The sequence below is a fragment of the Corvus moneduloides genome, chromosome 30 (genome assembly GCF_009650955.1).
Source record: "Corvus moneduloides isolate bCorMon1 chromosome 30, bCorMon1.pri, whole genome shotgun sequence".
Lineage (NCBI taxonomy): Eukaryota > Metazoa > Chordata > Aves > Passeriformes > Corvidae > Corvus > Corvus moneduloides.
In genome coordinates this window covers 788,003-806,891 of record NC_045505.1, presented here as the reverse complement: position 1 = coordinate 806,891, position 18,889 = coordinate 788,003, and the positions used below count along the sequence as shown (strand labels likewise).

General features: G+C 66.1%; 2 protein-coding genes across 10 annotated transcripts; one reads left to right on the top strand and one right to left on the bottom strand.

Annotated features, from left to right (window-relative positions):
* Positions 1-708: 708 nt before the first annotated feature.
* On the top strand, positions 709-3,054 carry ATG101 (autophagy related 101). 4 transcript variants are annotated; one of them, XM_032093972.1, is made up of 3 exons: positions 709-828; positions 1,458-1,746; positions 2,210-3,054. In XM_032093972.1, the coding sequence occupies exons 1-3, from the start codon at positions 812-814 to the stop codon at positions 2,612-2,614; spliced, it is 711 nt and encodes a 236-aa protein (XP_031949863.1). In that variant the 5' UTR covers positions 709-811; the 3' UTR covers positions 2,615-3,054. The 4 variants fall into 4 exon arrangements, with proteins under 4 accessions (XP_031949863.1, XP_031949865.1, XP_031949866.1 ...); XM_032093974.1 differs by having other exon boundaries at positions 823-875; XM_032093975.1 differs by lacking the exon at positions 709-828 and adding an exon at positions 899-1,048.
* A 1,955-nt stretch (positions 3,055-5,009) lies between these two features.
* FMNL3 (formin like 3) lies at positions 5,010-18,746 on the bottom strand. Of its 6 annotated transcripts, none has more exons than XM_032093879.1 (27): positions 18,532-18,746; positions 15,993-16,076; positions 15,828-15,908; positions 15,669-15,745; positions 14,490-14,573; positions 13,955-14,107; positions 13,058-13,166; positions 12,903-12,979; positions 12,725-12,818; positions 12,224-12,298; positions 12,034-12,144; positions 11,808-11,957; positions 11,591-11,692; positions 11,270-11,510; positions 11,038-11,106; positions 10,476-10,600; positions 10,203-10,405; positions 8,990-9,224; positions 8,830-8,898; positions 8,624-8,704; positions 8,413-8,542; positions 8,172-8,332; positions 7,345-7,446; positions 7,167-7,256; positions 6,970-7,081; positions 6,772-6,871; positions 5,010-5,583 (listed from the first exon to the last, which is right to left on the bottom strand). In XM_032093879.1, exons 1-26 carry the CDS (start codon positions 18,676-18,678, stop codon positions 6,780-6,782), a joined length of 3,054 nt encoding a protein of 1,017 aa, XP_031949770.1. In that variant the 5' UTR covers positions 18,679-18,746; the 3' UTR covers positions 5,010-5,583; positions 6,772-6,779. The 6 variants fall into 6 exon arrangements, with proteins under 6 accessions (XP_031949770.1, XP_031949772.1, XP_031949771.1 ...); XM_032093881.1 differs by having other exon boundaries at positions 11,808-11,954; XM_032093880.1 differs by having other exon boundaries at positions 15,669-15,742.
* Between the last annotated feature and the right edge of the window lie 143 nt (positions 18,747-18,889).

The following is an 18,889-nucleotide window of genomic DNA, read 5'->3' as shown; positions in this document are numbered from 1 at the left end:
CCCCGTGTCTCTCCATCCATCCCTCTATTCCCATATCCCCCATATTCCCAGGTCTCTGTTTCCAGTATTCCCTGTGCCCTGTGTCCCCATGTCCATCCATCCCCTCTTACTGCGTCCCCCAAGTCCCCACGTCCCTGTTTCCACTATCCCCTGTGCCCTGTGTCCCCATACCCATGTGTCTCCCATGTCTATCCATATCCCCATCTCCAGCCATCCCGCTGTCCCGTTGTCCCCCTACTCTTCATGTCCCTTTACCCAGTATCTGTCCCGTGTCCCCATATCGCTGCGTCACTCTGTCCCTTGTGTCCATCTGTCCCTGTGTCCCCCTTTCCTCATTTTCCCACGGCCCTGCTGTCCCATATCCTCGTGTCCCTTCTGTCCCCATAGAGGTGTCCCCCGTGCCCCTGTGGCCCCTGTCCCCACGCGTGTCGCCCCGTTCTCGCCGTGTCCCCGCGGGGGTCAGCGGGGGACACCGGACCGCCCGCCCCGCTGCAGTACCGCCGCGGAGCCTCCAGCACAGGGGGCGCAATGGAGCCGCTGAGCCGCTCTGCGCTGCGGCATTGCAGCTCTATGGCCCCTTGGGAACGAACCAAACCGGGGAGAGGGGAATCCGCGCACTCGGAACGGCGATTCCACCCCCGGGAGACGCTCCGCGGCCGGGAACGGCACCGAAGGGACACAGTGTCAACCGAGTCAAGTTCAGAGTGATGAACACGGCGGATATGACGGGAAGGGCCACTAAGGTGGCCGGTGGGGTGTTCTGATCCCCTGCGCAGATGGGACGATCCACTTCCCTCCTCCGCGCCGTCAGATGGTCGGGCCCGGGCGGTGAGTGCGGCCTCGGGCGGGGACCGGCACCGGCACCGGGACCGGGGGTGAGGGGGCCCGGGGGCCCAGGGGGATTCGGGGCCTCGAGCCTGGAGGGAACCTGAGGCGCTCCGAGGGAGACTGAGGTGGTTTCTCTGGGTTGTTAGAGGCTCGAGCCAAGACATCTGGGTCCCTGTGGGATATTGAGGGGCCTGTAGTGGGACCGCGGGGCCCCTGTGAGGTGAGCGGGCACACACTGGGATACCGCCCTGGGGTGTGAGGAGACCAGAGCGGGGTATTTGGGTCCTTGTGGACACCCGGATCCCTGCGGGACACCCAGACCTGGACGCCCCGAGCTTCTACGAGGTGCGTGGGAGGGTCCATATCTGTGGGATGTGAGGTACTCAGACCAAGACATCTGGGTCTCTGTGGGGCTACGGGGGGCCTATACCAAGGACGCCTGGATCCTTGTGGCACGTGAGGGACTCAAATCAGGACATCTGGGTCCCTGTGGATTACCAGGAGGGCCACACCAGGTCCCTCTGGGGGGGCACTCACTGGGACACCAGCACACAGGGGAGTTGGCAGAGGGGCTGTCACCCAAGCAGGGGTGCAACCAACACCCCCCACCCACCCTTGTGTCCCCTCAGCACCCGCTGCTGTGCCCCCTCCAGCGCCGCCCCTGCCATGAACTGCCGCGCCGAGGTGCTGGAGGTGTCGGTGGAGGGGCGGCAGGTGGAGGAGGCCATGCTGGCCGTGCTCCACACCGTCCTGCTGCACCGCAGCACCGGCAAGTTCCACTACAAGAAGGAGGGCACCTACTCCATCGGCACCGTGGGCACCCAGGACGTGGACTGCGACTTCATCGACTTTGCCTACGTCCGTGTCTCCTCTGAGGAGCTCGACCGGGCCCTCCGCAAGGCCGTCGGGGAGTTCAAGGTAAAGGGGGGAGCCAGCAGGGATGAAAATGGGAGCGTAAAGGGCCTTAAGGGGAAGGCATACAAGGAGCAGCTGAGGGCACAAGATCTGTTCAGCTGGAGGAGACTGAGAGGAGGCTCATCCCTAGCGCAGCTCCGATCTCTGCTCCCTGGGACAGTGACAGGACCCGAGGGAACGGATGGAGCTGTGTCAAGAAAGGCTGGATATTGGGAAAAGGTTCTTCCCCCAGAGGATGGTTGGGCACTGGAACAGCTCCCCAGGATTTGGTCATGGCCCCAAGGCTGCCAGAGCTTCAGGGTGAGATTGTTGGGGTGTCCTGTGCAGGGCCAGGAGTTTGACTGGATGATCCTTGGGGGTCTCTTCCAACTCAGGACATTCAGTGATTCTGTAAAAGCCAATGGGATGTGCCCGAGGAGGGGTCAGGCAGTCCCTGCTCCCTCATGAACCGCACGCTGTCACGCAGGACGCGCTGCGTGGTTCCGGCTCCGATGGGATGGGGCAAATCTCCCTGGAGTTCTACCAGAAGAAGAAGTCACGGTGGCCCTTCTCGGACGAGTGCATCCCCTGGGAGCTCTGGACCATCAAGGTGAATGTGGTGAATCTGGCAAACGAGCAGGAGCGGCAGATCTGCCGCGAGAAGGTGGGTGAGAAGCTCTGCGAGAAGATCATCAACATCGTGGAGGTGATGAACCGCCACGAGTACCTGCCCAAGATGCCCACCCAGTCCGAGGTGGACAATGTCTTCGACACCAGCCTGAAGGACGTGCAGCCCTACCTGTACAAGATCTCCTACCAGATCACGGACTCCCTGGGCACCTCAGTCACCACCACCATGCGCCGGCTCATCAAGGACACACTGGCGCTGTAGGGCTGGTGTCACCCAGGCAGGGTCACCATGGGCAGTGGCACTTCTCTGGGACAGTGACCCTGCTTGGATCCCCTCCTTCACCTCCAAAAAGCCTCTGGGAGGAGCTGGGCTTGGCCTAGCCTGTAATTTGGGGGTTGCTGCTCCTTGGTTTATGCTGTGAGGTTTTGTCCATCCTGGAGAGCTGGCTCGGTGGCTCCGGCCTGGCTGATGACCGGGGTGAGTCCTCAGGGCATTGTGGCACCAGCTCAGAGTGGTGCTGGAGCCTGGCAGAGGGTGCTGGGGGTCAGGGTGACACCTGAACCCCACCCCTCTGCAGCACACTTGGTGCCACACAGCCAGTGCTGGCCATGTCCCTTATCACCACCTGTCCCCCGGTGTCACCCCTGTCCCTGGGGGGCCAGAGCTGCCCCAAAAATAAAGTGTTTCTGCTTTCACATGGAGCCTGGTCACATCCTGGCTGTGGGGGCTGGGGGCCGTGGGAGGGGGGAAGTGGATGCTGAGGCTGAGCTGGTGGTCCCCCATCACATCCAAAACCAAGGGGCTGGGCTGGGGGTCCCCACTCCACCCCCGTGCCGTAGAGCTGAGCTGGAGGAGCCCAGTGTAATGGAGCTGAGCTGGGAAATGCCATTGCACAGCTCGTACCATGGGGCTGAGCTGGGGGACCGCAGTGCTGTGGGGCTGAACTGGGGGTCCCCTGAGCCATGGGGCTGAGCTGGGTGTCCCCATTGCACCCCAGTGCCACGAGGCTGAGTTGCTACAGTGGGGAGAGGCAGAATGGGCAGTTGGGCAGCCCCAGCTGCCCCCCAAGGCACCTAGGGAGGGGGCTGGGGTGACTCCTCCTTCCTTGCAGGACCCTGCACCCCTCCAGGGGGGCTCCAAGGCGGGGCAAAGCTACTGCCCCTTCCCGGGGGGGGCACCCAGTGCCAGCGAGCGTGAGGGGGGCCATGGCAGGGAGGGATAAGACAGTCCTTGACATCACTTAAACCCTCCCCGTCTGTCACCGCCACACTCGGCTCCCAGGAGGAAGAAGAGGAGGAGGAGGAGGAGGAGGAGGAGGGGGACATGAATGCTACCCGCGAGGACACGGGGGTGAGCGAGGCTGCCCAGATCGCCGTGGTCCTGGTGCTCTGCCTCGCTGTCACCTTTGCCATCCTCTTCCTCGGCTGCAACCTGCTCCTGCAGGCTGAGAGCCTGGCAGCACCCACAGCCCAGGGCGAGCGACGCCTGTCCGAGCCCAACGGTGGCACCGAGGGCACGTAGGGACCGGCGGGAGCCGGGTGCGTGGACAGATGGATGGGTGGACGGCCGGGCACAGCCGGATATGGATGGACAGCAGCGTCCTTGCCCGTAGCATCTCCAAGGGACTGGGACAGCGCTGGGGGCTTGTGTGGGTAGATGTCACCGAGTGCATGTAGGGACTGGGCAGGCAGAGCCCAGTGGATGGACAGATGGACGGATGGGTAGGTGGACGCGGATCGCCGTGGATGGACGTGGCTGGGCAGCTGCATCCTTGCCTGCAGCATCTCCAGTGACCCTCGGGAACGGAGCAGGATGTGCACTGGGATCCTGCCCCGAGGCTGGGGACTCGGGGGTGGATGTCACTGAGGGCAGGTAGGGACCTGCCTCAGCCTGGCAGACAGAGATGGACGGATGGATGGATGGACACGGCTGGATGTGGATGGACATGGCTGGACAGCAGCATCTTTGCCCACAGCATCTCCGAGGGTCCCCCAGGACGGAGCAGGGGCCCATCCATTAAATGTGGATTAAAAGGTCCCAGGTCAGCAGCGGCGCTGGGGGGGCTGAGGCCGGGCCAGATCCCACCCTGGGTGCGGCAGTGCTGGTAATCCCCCCAAGAGGATTAGGGGAAACTTTTATTCCCTGTTTCAGGGCTAATCCCTGGGCTGGTGGAGCTCAGCGAGGGAGGCCAGGCCCTGTGCCACTGCTGGGGGTCTGGGGTCGCATCCTGCCCCTCCCAGCCCCTCGCACCCCCATGGCCACATTCCACCCCCGCAAGCCCTTTCTGCCCTCCTGGCCCCATCCTGCCCCTCTGCTCCCTTTGGGACCTCATCCTGCTCCCCCTGCTGCCCCTCCCAGCCTTGACTCTGCTCCCAGCACCCCACAGCCACCAAAAGTGGGATGAACTGGGGGTCACCCCACACTGAAGTGGGGCTGGTGATGTGGGGGGGGCTCCCAATTCCTCCCAAAAGCAGATGCCCCCTCTCCTTAATCCCACAGCTTTAGTAACAGCGCTGCAAAGCCTTGCCAAATGTCTGCTCCCTGCACATCTGTGTGCCCCCTCCTCACCCCCCGCCACAGGAGCTCTGGCCTGGGGAGGCTCCTCAGGCTCCTGGGCTGCCTCTGTGCCCCCACCACGCTCCCCCAAATCAGGCAGTGGCCGTGTAAAAGACTCCATATATTTCACATGTACAAAAAGTCACTGTGGGGGGAGGGCCAGGGGGGTCCTGGGGCGGGGGGCACCATCCTGCCCCTCTCCCGGCACCCCCCAGCCTGGCTTTGGTCCCTTTTTTTTGGCACTTAGTGTTCACATCAGTGGTCAAAGTGTCGAGCGCTGGGTGGGGGGGTCCCCGTGGTCCCTGTAGTGGGGGTGGGGGCTCTGAGGCAGTGAGCCCCCCGGGGACAAGGGGACCCCGATGGGGAGGGGGCACCCCACGGGTCAGCTCCTGATGCTGGGGCTCCACCACAGATGGATTTGGCCTCTGCCTTGGGTGGGCAGGGGGTGGTCTGGGTGCAGGGTCTCCCCAGGCACAGGGATGTCACCCGTGAGGATGGTGGCACGAGGACATTTTGGCCCTGTCCCCACATGGCGTCAGGGCAGGACGGAGCCTCTCTGGGCACCTGGGGGGCAGAGGGGGGTGAGGAGGGGAAACTGAGGCAACCCCAGTCCTCCCCTGCCCCCTGGTCGGGCTCCTCAGCCTCGCTCGGCTACAGGCGGATCCACCTTCGGGCTGTGGGACGGAAGGGACAGTCAGGGACAGAGCCAGCGACACTCGGCCTGGCCTGAGGGGGGCCCAGGTGACCCCCCCAGAGCGCAGGCAGCACAGGGTGAGTCCTCCAGGCACTGGGCTGGGACCCAGTAATGCACTGGGAACCCCACTCTGGGCTCCAGTAGTGCACTGGGAGCCTACCCTGGGATCCAGTTTTGCCCTAGGATCCTGCCCTGGAACCCAGCAGTGTACTGGGACCTTGTACTGGGACCCAGTAGTGCACTGGGATGCCAGCCTAGGATCCAGTATTGTGCTGGGATCTCATCTTGGGACCGACTGGGATCCTGCCCTGGGATCCGGTGATGCACTAAGACCCCACTCTGGGATCCAATATTGCAGTGGGATCTGTGCTGGAATCCAGCCTTGCTCCAGGATCCAGTGCTGGGATCCTGTGCTGGGACTCTGTGCTGGGTACCAGCATTGAATTGGAATCCTGTGCCAGGGCCCAGCCTTGCACCGGGATCCTGGACTGGGATCCAGTGCCAGGACTCTGTGCAGGGCAGCAACGTTTCACTGGGATCCAGTGCCAGGACCCAGCCTTGCACCCAGCCTTGAACCGGGATCCAGCCTTGAACCAGGATCCAGTGCTGAGACTCAGCGTTACAGTAGGATCCTGTGCTGGGATCCAGCTTTGTGCTGGGATCCAGCCTTGCACCGGGATCTTGTGCCAGGATCCTGTGCTGGAATCCAACCTTGCACTGGGATCTTGTGCTGGGATCCAGCCTTGCACTGGGATCTTGTGCCAGGATCCTGTGCTGGGATCCAGCCTTGCACTGGGATCTTGTGCCGGGATCCTGTGCTGGGATCCAGCCTTGCACTGGGATCTTGTGACGGGATCCAGTGCTGGGATCCAGCCTTGCACTGGGATCTTGTGCCAGGATCCTGTGCTGGGATCCAGCCTTGCACTGGGATCTTGTGACGGGATCCAGTGCTGGGATCCAGCCTTGCACTGGGATGTTGTGCCAGGATCCTGTGCTGGGATCCAGCCTTGCATTAAGATCCTGCCCCGATCCAAAGGACCAGAGCACACCCGACACCCTGGGGTGACAACATGCAGGGAGGGGACGTGCAGAAGGGGGCATGCAGGGTCAGGGGGAACCCAGGAACATCCAGGTGGGATCCAAGGGGATCCAGGCATGCAGGTTGTACCTGGGGTCTTAACAGCTGGACTCGTCGTGGTGGGACGGGTCGCAGAAGAAGCGGGAGCCCCGCTTGGCCGTGCGGGCAGTGAAGGGGACGCTCTTCAGCGCTGTGAGGGTACGGGCAGGGAACGGGGGGGACAGGGACACGTCAGCCCCCGTGGCTGGCGGGGCCAGGGCAGGGGGCCAGGGGCCAGGGGGGCCGTACCGGTGATGATGTCCTCGATGGTGCCATCCTTGCCCTCGTACATGGGCCGGTGGTCCTTGGCCTGGCGCCGCCGCAGCTCCGCGATCAGCTCCTGCTGCTGCCACTTGTTCCGCTGCAAGTGGGGCAGGGATTAGGGGCACGGGTGTTCCCTCTGTGCCCCCTACTGCCCAGCCCACCCCATGCCTGCCTCCACTAACCTTCTCCTGCTTTTTAGCCTCCTGTGCCAGCAGCTTCTCTCGCATCACCTCCTCCTGCTTCTTCCGTGTCTCGTTTTCCTGCTCCGCATCCTGCCAGGGCACGCAGGTGGGGAGCGTCAGCTTTCCCCCCCCGTGGTGTGACCCACGGACCGTGTATCCCCTCCCGGCCCCACCTCACCTTGTAAGAGTGGATGAACCGCACAAAGACTGGGAAGAAGACGGACGGGGGGGTCGTCTTGGGGCTTTCGCCAAAATACCTCACCACGGTGTTGTAGGCGTCCTGGCACAGGAGCGGTGGTCAGGGATGGGCAGTGTCCGGCACGGGGCGAGTGCAAGGCATGGCGGGCATCACACATGAACAAAGCAAGGCAGGAGTGCAGAAGAAGCGTGCAGAGCAAGGTGTGTGTGACAAGGAATGCACGGGGAGCGTGCAGAGAAAGGGCAGGAGCACACCAGAAGTGTGCAAAGCAAGGTGTGGATGACAAGGAATGCACAAGGATCGTGCACAACAAGGTGTGGATGAGCAGATGTGCACAAGGAGCGTGCAAGGCAAGGAGTGGAACCAGATGTGCATGAGGAATGCACAGAGCAAGGTGTGGATGACGAGGAATGACATGGAGCATGCAAAGGAAAGCAGAAGTGCAAGAGGAGCACGCAGAGCAAGGTGGATGAGCAGATGTGCACAAGGAGTGTGCAAAGCAAGGTGTGGATGAGCAGATGTGCACAAGGAGCATGCAAAGCAAGGTGTGGATGAGCAGGTGTGCACGGGGAGTGTGCAAAGCAAGGTGTGGATGAGCAGGTGTGCACGGGGAGTGTGCAAAGCAAGGAATGGATGAGCAGGTGTGCACGGGGAGTGTGCAAAGCAAGGAGTGGGACCAGATGTGCACAGGGACCATGCAAGGCAAGGTGTGGATGATCAGCTGTGCACGGGGAGTGTGCAGAGCAAGGTGTGGCTGCGCAGGTGTGCCCGTGGTCAGTGCCAGGCCAGGTGTGGGCCACCCTCACCTCGGCCGTGCGCGCGTCGCGCTGCAGCCGCTCGAGCTGCCCCTCGCTGCCGCCCAGGAAGCCGCGCAGCACCGCGCTCTCGTGCTGCCCACACTCCCGCCGCAGCAGCTCCATCCCCCGGCCCAGCTCCTTCACGTCCAGCAATACGTTCTCCAGGGACACTGCAGGGACACGGGGCGGGTCAGGGGCTGCATGGGGTTGGGACAGCGAGGTGGGGCTGTGGGCACAGGTTGAGGGGCACCTGCTGCAGCCTTCTCCACAAAGTGCAGCTCCTGCCAGAAGGTCGCCAGCTCTGGGTACTTCTCCCGCACTGTCAGCGCGATGAAGTGCAGCAGCGTCATCTTCCTGTCTGTCGACTTGGTGTCCAGGAGCTGCAGGCGGATTTGGAGAAGGGGTCAGTGCTGTGGGATGGGAGCCCCGGGGTCCCAGGGAGCCGGGGAGGGGCTGCCCACCAGGTCCAGGCTCTGCAATTTGAAGCCGTAGACTGCACCACGTTTGCTGCTGTTCATGTAGTTGCCCAGTGCCAAGATGATCTGCAGGGGCAAAGCAGTGGGGTTGGAGGGTCAAGAGGGAGCGAGACCCCCACAGGATCCCCCTCACCCAGCTACGGTGAGGTGGGAGTGCAGGACCCCCACCCGGCCCATCCTCACATCCCCACCTCCAACATGTGCTTCAGCTTCTGGGACGACTTGACAGAGGCCGAGGCTGCGATGATGGCGTTGAGCTGCTGCAGGGGGACAGGATGGGGGGACTCAGCCGGGCCTCGGGGTGCAGGGACCCCCCTGGCGTGTCCGGTATCCCCCTCCCCAGCTCCGTACCGGCGTCAGCATCTGGATGTTCTCGGCGAAGTTGCCGAGGAAGGCCATGATGGCCATGCGCTGCGGCAGCCGCTCCACCTTGCTGAACTGCAGCATGAACCGGTCCTCATCCGCCAGCTCCTCCAGCGGCTTCCGCTCGCGCTCGTACTGCCGCAGCGCCTTCGCCTCCGCCTCCGTGGGCAGGAACCGCATCAGGCACTCCACAAAGTCCACCGGCAGCGTTGCCAGGTCAAACCTGCCCCGCACCACAACGCTGGGGAGCAGCTCCCAGCCTGCGAACCCTGGATCCCAGCCTGGCTCCCTGCAACCTGCTTGGCCACCCTGAACCTCAGCCAGACCCCCTGCACGCTGCCTGAACCTCTGTTCCCTGCCTGGACCTCCTGAACCCCAAGCAGACCACGTGCCCCCCAACAAGCACCCCAACAAGCCCTTCTGCATTGTGCCTGCCTCTCCTGTACCCCTATGGACCCCCCCTTCCCCTGGCCAGACCCTCTGCAGCCCAACAAGCCCCCCTGCATTCTAGACAGTCTCTCTGCACCCTGCCTGGCACCCCCAAATCCCAAACAACTCCCACTGCACCTCTGCCAAGACCCCCTGTACTCTGCCTAGGTCCCCTGAACCCTAAGCATTCACTCTGCCCCCCCAGCTGAACCATCTGCACCCCACTCAGCCCTCTCGAACCCTGCCTGTCCCTCCTGCATCCCAACCAGGCCTGCCACACTCTGCCTGTGCTTTCTGAACCCCAACAAACCCCCCTGCACCCCACCAGTGCCCCTGTACCCTGCCTGGCTCCCCTGAACCCCAACCAGACCATTTGCCCCCCAGCCAAACCCTCCACAACCCAGCCAATCCCCATGAACCCTGCCTGGTTCCTCTGCACCCCAACGGGCTCCCCTGCATCCCAACTGTTCCCACTGTACCCCAGCCAAGGCCCTGTACCCTGCCTGAAACCCCCGCACCCCATCCACACCCCCCGAGCCACTAGAACCTCAGCCAGATCACCTGTCCAAGCCCTCTGCACCCCAACGAGCCCCTCTGCACTTTGCCTGGTCCCCTGCACCCCCACCAGCACCCTTGAACCCTGTCTGCCCCCTGCATCCTATTCCTGACCCTCCCTGCCCCATTCCTGGCCCCCTTGCCCCCCTCCAGCTCCCCTGCACCCCCACCAGATCCTGTCCCCCAGCCCCCCTGTCCCCCCGGCGCGGGGCCATACGTGTGGATGGCCCGGCAGATCTCGTCGGCGCTGCGCCCGGCCTTGCGCAGGGTGATGGCCAAGTTCTTGGCACGGTTGGCCTCCAGCAGGGTCACCTTGGTGGCCACTTTCTGCGCCGCCTTGCTCTTGGCACACACCAGGTCCAGCGCCGGGCCCTGCGCCTTGGTCTTGAACAGCTCCTCGAAGCGCTCCAGGTCCAGGTCCTGGGGGGACGAGGAGGGTCAGAAGTGGGGGTGGGGGTGCCCATCAGTGGGGAGGGGCTCCTGGGCTCACCTCCAGCACACGCTCGTCGTCCAGCTCGCTGAACACCGTCCCGCTGATCTGGCTGGGCTTCAGCGCCGTCCAGTTGAACACAGGCAACCGGAATTTGGTCTTGATGGGCTTCTTGATCCGGATGGCTGCCGGCAGGGTGGGAGCCAGCTCAGCACCCCCGGGGCATGGGGACATGTCCTGTGCCCACCTTGAGCCACCCCAGCCTGGTGTCACCACCCCTGGGCCACCCCATCCCTGAGTGGGTGTTCCTTGGGGATTGCAACCCCAACACCCTGGTGCCTGCAACCCTTCCCTGTCCCTGTCCCCACAGTTCCCACGTCCTCGCTGCCTGCACAGTCCCTACACCATCCCCGTCCCCGTGGTCCCCACATCCATCCTGTCCCCTGTCTCTGTCCCCACTGTCCCAGTCCCCACGTCCTCCCTGTTCCCTGTCCTCACAGTCTCCACATCCTCCCTGGCCTCCATCCCCATCCCTGCGGTCCCCACACCCTCCCTGTCCCCATCCCATGGTCCCCCTTCATCCCCACTGTCATGTGGAGGCACAGGACATGTCCCCACGTACCTGAGAGCCCGACGGTGAGGGCGATGGAGGGTGAAGCCCCGGGCAGCGGCGGGGCCGGGGGGCACTTCCCTGCGAAGCCATCAGAGGGTGAGACCCCAATTCTGGGGACCGCCCAGCCTCGGGCGTGGCCCAGCACCGGGAACCTCCCTGTTTGGGAGCCCTCCCACCCAGGGCACAGCTCAGCTCGGAGATGTCCCCGTTTTGGGGTGCCCCGGGGGCTTCCCCTCCTCACCTGGGAGCGGGGGCGCGGGGGGCGGCAGCGGGGGAGGCGGTGGGGGCGGGGGGGGCGCAGCCTCCACCGGGGGCGGGACCGGGAGCCGCAGGGTCTCCTCCAAGGGCTCGGGCGGGGGAGGTGGCTCGGCGCTGGGCAGCGGAGGCGGCTCGGAGCCGTAGTGCCGCCGGAAAGCCTCGTCCTTCTCCTTGATCATCCTGCGCAGCGTGTGCACCTGGTGGCTCGTGTGCTCGTAGGTCTCCTGGGGACAGCGAGCGTCAGGCCGGGGGGGGTCGGGACCCTTCCCCACTCCCTACAGCCCCTACGGCCCCCACAACGCACCTTGACCACCTCCAGCTCCTTCTCTCGCTGCAGCAGCTGCTTCTCCAGTTCCGCCACCCGCATCATGTTCTCGTTCTCCAGGTCCAGCAGCTTCTCCGTTAGCTGGGGAGGGGGACACGGCTGTGACAGCAGCCCAGGGACCCCCCCCCCCGGTGTCACCGCAGATCTCCCCGGGACCCAGCAAGGAACGTCCCTGCATCCCCCTGTGCTCACATACGTGGGACAGGTGCTCCTCCAGCTCCTCCACCTTCTCCAGGGCCACGTTCTTGGTCTCGGCATCCTCCAGCAGCCCGCCCACGTCGAAGACATTGTCCAGGTATGCCTGGATCTGCACCTGCAGCTTCTCGCTCTCCGTGTGCCTCGACTTCTGTGGGCACGAAGGCGGCGTCAAGGATGGGGGAGCCCCCTGGCACAGCTCCCCTGACCCTCGACCCCCCCCGTACCTGCAGGAACTCCTCCAGCCCCAGTTTGGTGAACTCATACTGGAGATGGACGCGGAAGTTCATGTCCTCCACCGAGTGCACCACGATGTTGATGAACTGCATGCAGGCCACCTGCAGGCAGGGCTGGTGTCACTGGGAGCTCTCCTGCCCCCCAGAGACCCTCCTCCTCGCCCAGGACAGGGTGTCCCACCATGAAGTCGATGCTGCTGTCCTCGTTGCGGAAGTATTCCATCAGCCGCTCAAAGCGGTGCTTCTCCTTGCACACCTGAGCAGGCAGAAACGGGGTTAACCTGGCGTGGGCCCCCCAGCCACTGACTCCCCCCATCTCCTGGACTCCACTTCCCTAATCCCAGTCTGGTCCTGGTGCTCCCAGACCCCCTATTCCTCATCCTCCCTCATCCCTCCATCCCCTTCACTCCAGACTCCCCATCCCAGCCTTCTCCTGGGGTTTCCCCTCATCTCACATTGGTCCTGGGGTCCCCAGTGACCCTATCCCAGTCTGGACCTGGGGTCCTCCCTTCCTCCGTTCCTGGGGTCCTGTTCCCCAATCCCAGCCTCTCTCTGGTGCTCCTGTTCCCCCCATTTGGGGCTGTTCCTGTCTCCCCTCTGGTCCCCCCCAATCCCAGTCTGGTCCTGTGTCCCCCCATTCCCACCCCCCAGCCCAGACTTGCAGTTCCCACTCCCCTCGTACCTCCTTGAAGTTGTCAAAGGCAGCGAGGATGATCTCGTGGCCGCCCCTCACCAGGCAGACAGCTGCCAGCAGCTCCAGCACCAGAGCCTTCATCCTGGGCACAGCGTCACCATCAGCATCAGCAACACCCCCAGCCAGCCCCAGGACCCCTGTCCCACCCTGCCAGACTCTCCCTTACCTCGGGTTCTTGTTGTTGAGGCTCAGGGCGATCTCATTGACAGCGTGCGGGTGAGACATGACCAGGTTGAAGCCGTACTGTGGGGACGGAGCAGGGACGGCGTCAGCCATGGTGGCAGTGGTGACAGCAGTGTCCCCACCGCAGGGTGACAGTACCTGGTAGTTCATGATGGCCCGAAGACACATGATGCAGAGGTGGACATCATCCTTCTGGCTCACCAGGCGCGAGTTCTTCAGCGCCCTGCGGCTGGGCAGTGTCCCATAGCTGCGGGACACGGCACACAGTGAGCGGGACCGTCCCCCACCGGTGCTGCACCGCCAGCGCTCACCCGGGTGGGAACCGAGGGACAGTGTGGGGACAGTGTGGGGACAGCAGGGATTTCGGAGGGGCAAAGGCAGAGAGAAGCGGTCGGAGGGCGAGAGGGACAGAGTCTGCAGACGCGGCACTGGGCTGGCCCCGGACAGCCAGTACTTACCCGGCGGGCGGGCGAGCGGCGAGGTGGGCACGGAGGAGAGAGAGAGAGAGCACAGCCAGAGAGGGGGACCCCGGCCCTGGAAGCAGAGACGGGGTGCATTACCCCGGGGCGCGGGGGCAGAGCCAGAGCAGGGGTGAGCGGAGCCGTGGTGGGCAGAGGACAGGCAGGACGGCGATGGCCGGACAGTGACGGCAGCGCCGGGGCTGCACGGGCTGGCAGGGCAGACACGGCGCGCGAGGCAGAACGGGACGCAGCACGCGTGGCACGTGCCACAGCAGAGCCACGCCAAGGGCGAGGCACAGCCTGAGCTCCGGGCACTGCATTTGTGACATGCAGCTGATGTGCATGGCACAGGACAGGGCGGTGAGTGGCACCGGGCACGACTGTACAAGCCACGGCAGGACAGTGCTTGGCACGGCACACACCATGTCACACACACCACGGCACGCCGGCACACACCATGGCACGCAGCACAGCAGGCAGCAAGCGGCAGCGCCGTGGCCAGCAGAGCCCTGAAGCAGGACGTACCCCCATGGCAGGACGTCCCCCCACAGTGGGACATCCCCTGGGCACGTACCGTAGGGCTGTCTGGCGGGCAGAGCGGGCCAGGCTGCTGGCGAAGGGGGCGGGCAGGGCGCTGGGGTGCTGCAGATCCTCGATGGACCTGCTCCAGGCACGCAGCTTCTCCAGTGCGCCATCCTCGCCGCCATCCAGGCCCTCAAAATCCAACCTGGTGGGGGGACACGCGCGCAGCAGGAGGCACACGGCTTTGGCGGGGGGCACACGGCTTTGGCAAGGGGGCACACGGCTCTGGCGGGGGGCACACGGCTCCAGCACGGATGCAAGCACTGAGGCAGGTGGCGAGAGGGCAGTGGCGGGGTGGGGAGAGGCACGAGGGTGGCTCTGGCATCCCCAAAGCAGGCAGGAAGGCTCTGAAAATCCCGCGTCCCTCAGAAGCCCAGTGCAGACAGGTCCCTGCCGTAGGGGTGATAAGGGACCGAGCAGTATCAGGCGTCGGCAGCAGGGAGCTGCCACAGCGACCAGGAGCCTCCACATTTCCCAAGGACTCCCTGGGTCCCCCCTCACCCCAGTGACCCCCCGACCCCACTTACATGACGGCGCACTGGGCGAAGGACAGGTAGTTCACCAGCACGTCCAGCCCCTTGTTCTCATCATTGAGGAACTCCCGCACCCACCTGCGGCACCAGGGACCCGTCAGAGCCCGCAGGAGTCGGGGATCCCCCCGACACAACCCCCTCCACCACGGAGACCCCTGTCCTGGCACGGGGACGGTGGGGGGATGGTGGGGGCACCCCGGGGTTGCCGTGGTGGTTGCAGCCCCTCTGCTATCGCTGGTGCCAGCGGCAGCACGGGGTTATCTGAGGAGTGCAGGGCAGGGAGGGCTCGGTGTGGGCGGGAAACGGAGGTGGCTGCTGAGGCTGCACCTCCACCCTGGGAACCTCGCGGGGGAATTTGGAGGGGATTCGGGCTGCCCCGACCCCCGGGAAGGTGTTGGGGTGCACTTGTGAGGTGCTGTGCCCAGGGGCAACGAGGGGGGCAAGCGGGGTGGGGGTGCGCGGAGTGGGGTGCGCGGGGTGGGGGATTCACCCAGGAGCATTGGGAGCACCGGGGGTCCCCACGCCTGCCCACAGCCGTGCGTCAGGGAGCCACGGGGGCCGCGGCCGCCCCTTTCCTGCCGCCGCCAGCCCCTCGCCTCAGCCCGTTTCCTGTCTCCGGCTGCTGCTATTTTGGGTCCGTGGGCAGGGACGAGCGGGGCCGGCGGCGGGGAACAGCCGGCACGTGCACGAGCCGGCCCGGGCACGACCGAGCCGGCCCGGGAACGACCGTGCCACCGGGCACCCGCCGCTGATGTCCCCAGCACCCCCTGGACGGCTCCGTCCCACCCGACGCCCCGCGCAGCCCCGGGGCATCCCGGTGCGGGTCGGGGTGTCACCGGCTCGGGGATGGTGCCGACCGAGTCCTCCGGTTGGTCGGGAGGAGCCGGCCAGGATCTGGCCGCGCTGCCTCGTTCAGGGCGTCATCGCCGGCCATCCGCACCGGCATCCGCCCCCGGGACCTGCCCGCGGGCCGGGGCAGGAACCGGCCCAGTTCCTGCAGCGCCTCCGGCTTCCCCTGCAGCTGTGTGGGGCTGGTGACAGGACCCCACCGCCCCCCCGGGACCCCACACCCCATCCGGAACTGCGCACCCCACTCTGCGGCCCTGCAGCTCTGGGCTGGACTCCACTACCCCTCCCTGCGACCCCATAACCCCCCCAGGACCCCACACTCACCCGATGTGGTTCGTCCTCAGGCTGATCTCCAGCTCGCGCAGCACCTTGGTCGACTCCTGCACCCTCCTCCTGAACTTCTGGGGGCAGAGCGAGGCTGAGCCGTGCTCCCCCAGACCCCCCAAACCCCCTAAGGCTCCCCCAAACCTCCCAGCCCCTCACCTTCCGTGTGACACCTGGCTCCAGGAAGCTGCGCAGCTTCTGGATGTAGGCGTGGGGAGGACTCTTCACCTGGAACCGCTCCTGGCGGGGACAGAAGGGTGTTGGTGACACTGGGACAGCAGCACAGTGTCCCCCCCCGACCCCCATGGACCACCCAGCCCCCACCTGGTCACAGATGAGGTCCCACTTCTTCTCGTTGTCATACTGGCGCAGGAGCCGGGCTTTGTCTGGGGGCAGGTTCATGGAGCTCTGGGGACAGAGGGGGGGTGTCACCCTGGGGGACATGGGGACAGTGCCCCCCAAGGGGCACCCAGACCCATGGCACAGCCTAGGTGCCCCCAAAAAGCACCCCCAGCACAGCCAGGGTCTCCTCTAAGGGCACCCTGACCCATGACATAGCCAGGGCACCAGGATGCAGCAACAGGCACAGATGTGGCACGGGGACAGCAGTGCCACTGGGGCCACTTGCCAGCCGCCAGCAGCACCAAATCTGCCTATCCCTGACGCATCCTTCCTGTCTGCACCCGCTTCCGCGCGACAAACCGCAGCCTCCACTCCTGACCGCGGCACGAGGCCAGGCACCCGTGCCAGCTCACCAGGACACCGGACATGAGGCCCGGCACTGGGACACTGGGCACAAGTCCCAGCACAGGTGTCTGCTCACCCGGGCACCGGGCACAAGGCCAGGCTCTGGTGCCAGCCCGTCGGGTCACTGGGAAGAGCCATGGGGGGACCCCAGCATCCTCTGTGCGGGGTGGGGCACAGGACAAATGGGGTGCCACAGTGGGCACCAGGGATGCCAGAGGGTCATGGGACTGGGACTGCTCTGGTGGGCAATGCCACCCCAGTGAAAGATGCCAGCCCAGGTGGGTGGTGCCATCGTGCTGGGTGATGCCACCCTGGTGGGAGATGCCAGCCCAGCGCATGATGCCACCCTAGTGGGAGATGCCACCCCAGTGACGCAGCTCCGGGCAGCCCCGCTATCAGGAGCCGGTCACCAGCGCTGCTCCACCCACCCCATGTCAGCTAAAGTTAGCCTTCCCCTGCTCATCCCGATCCCACGGAGCCGCAGGAAACCGGGACAGAGCCTGGGCGAGGCCGAGCACCCCTGGGTGGGGGTCCCGCTGGACCCGCAGATTCCCACGGGACTGACCACCAGCACGGGGCCGCTAAAACTGCCCCCAAAAGGGGCACCATCCCCTCCCCAAAGCACTGCGGTTATTCCCCCGTGGCCACCAGTAAAATCCCGGCCCCCCCTGGGAATGGAGGCGGAAAGGACACACAGAGACCCCGGGTGGGGTCGAGGGGCACCCGCGGGGGGCTTTGAAGCGCAGCCGCCCGTCCCGGCGTTCCCGCCGCTCCGTTTCCTGCCTTTGTGGTGGGAGCGCGGCCGCTCCCGGCCGGGCACTTCCTCCGCCGTTGGTCCCACTGGGAGCCTCCATGGCTGTCCCGGGGCTGAAAACCTCCGGGAAACGGTGCTACCGGGGCTGGAGCCCGCCCCGGGGCTGAGGGGCTCCGGGGCGGATCCTCGCCTGCGGGGGCCGCCGGAGCTCTATCACATGATGGAATATTTTCCACCCCCGGCAGCAGCCGGGACGGCACCGGGCGCCGCCGACGGCCGCGGGGACATTTTGGGGGGGGGGGGGGGGGGGGGGGGTGGCTGGTGCCACCACCCTGCAAACTGATCCCCCCGGCACCGGTGTCGCCTGGCAGGACGTGTCCCCCCGCCACAGGCCCCGCGGACACCGGCGGCCGCATCCGCCCCGCGTGGGATGCGGGACGGGCAGCGCCGCCGCGGGCGGGAGCCGCTCGTCACCGGCGGGACGCGCCCACGCCGGGGCTGCCGGTGCCCCCCGTTGCCCCTGAGCTCGGCTTCCAGAGCCCCGTGGGACCACTCTCGGCATTTCCTGCCCGGCTGCGGCTTCCGCTGGCGGCGGCTCCCACCGGGATGGCGGGGCCGGTTGCCGGGGGGCACCGGTGTCACCCAGCCATGGTGCCCCCCCCCACCCCCCCCCCCAAAACAAAGCCGGCGCCGCGGTGGGGCCACCGGGACGGCTCGTGGGTGACCCAAGCGCCGGTGGGACACCTCGGCGGTGTTGGTGGTCCCAGCGGCACCGGTGGCATTGCCGAGCCACGTCCCTGGGCCGCGGTGGCACCGGGGTAGCCACCGCCCCGGCTGTGACAGCGGACCTGGGACCGCGCAGAGCACCCGCGCCCACCGGGAACCACTGCATCCACCGGGAACCGCCGCACCCAGAGGGGAATCCCAGCCCTGCGGTCCCCCGCACCCACGGAGAAACCCAACTCCAGCCCCGCGCGCTGCCCCGACGGGACTTTCCCGGCTCACAAAGTTCCCGGGCCTCAGGAGCCCCCGCGGTGGCACCGGGAGTGGCGTCACCCCCCGGGGCTGTCCCGGGTGGGGTGTTCCCCGCGGCCCCGCGGCCACTGCCCATCCCCCCGGGCACCGGCGCTCCCCGCCCGCCCCCGGTGGCTCCGGGCGGCGGTGCCGTCCCGGCGGTACCCGGTGCCCGCCAACTGGACCGGGAGAGCGCATCGGGAGGAGTCCCGGGAAGGGATGAACCGGAGTGGGGGCTCAGCGGGAACAGGGACGGAGCGAACAGGCGAAGCGCACCGGGAGGGCACACGGAGGGAACGGAGGGTGAGCACCGGGAGCTGGGGAGCGCGGCGGGGGTCGGCCTCTCACCAGCACCAGGGCGAAGCGCTCCTCCAGCTCGCAGGGCTCCGGCATCGGCATCTTGCCCGGGGCGAACAGTCCGGGCCCCCCCGGGGCCGCCGCCGTTCCCGGGCCCCGGGGCAGCGCCTCCCCGTCCGCGCTCTCCACGTTCCCCATCCCCGGCCCAGGCACCGGGGGGCGGCGGGGGAGGTTCAGCCCGTCGTGTCCGGCGCTGCCACCGCCTCCCGGGCCCGCCCCGCCCGGGCCCGCCCCGGCGCTGCACTTCCGCGGCGGCGCCACCGGAGGGCGCGCAAAGGCCGGCAGCGAGCGGCACTCTCCGATTGGCCGGAGCGGACCCACATTGACCAATCAGCGCCGCGCTCGCGCG

Coding starts and splice junctions, on each gene's coding strand:
- ATG101 (XM_032093972.1), top strand. Junction 1,747..2,209: donor AGGCCGTCGGGGAGTTCAAG/GTAAAGGGGGGA, acceptor GCTGTCACGCAG/GACGCGCTGCGTGGTTCCGG.
- FMNL3 (XM_032093879.1), bottom strand. CDS start 18,678: ATGGGGAACGTGGAGAGCGCGGACGGGGAGGCGCTGCCCCGGGGCCCG. Junction 8,543..8,623: donor AATTGCAGAGCCTGGACCTG/GTGGGCAGCCCC, acceptor ATCCGCCTGCAG/CTCCTGGACACCAAGTCGAC. Junction 7,257..7,344: donor GGTTCATCCACTCTTACAAG/GTGAGGTGGGGC, acceptor GTGCCCTGGCAG/GATGCGGAGCAGGAAAACGA.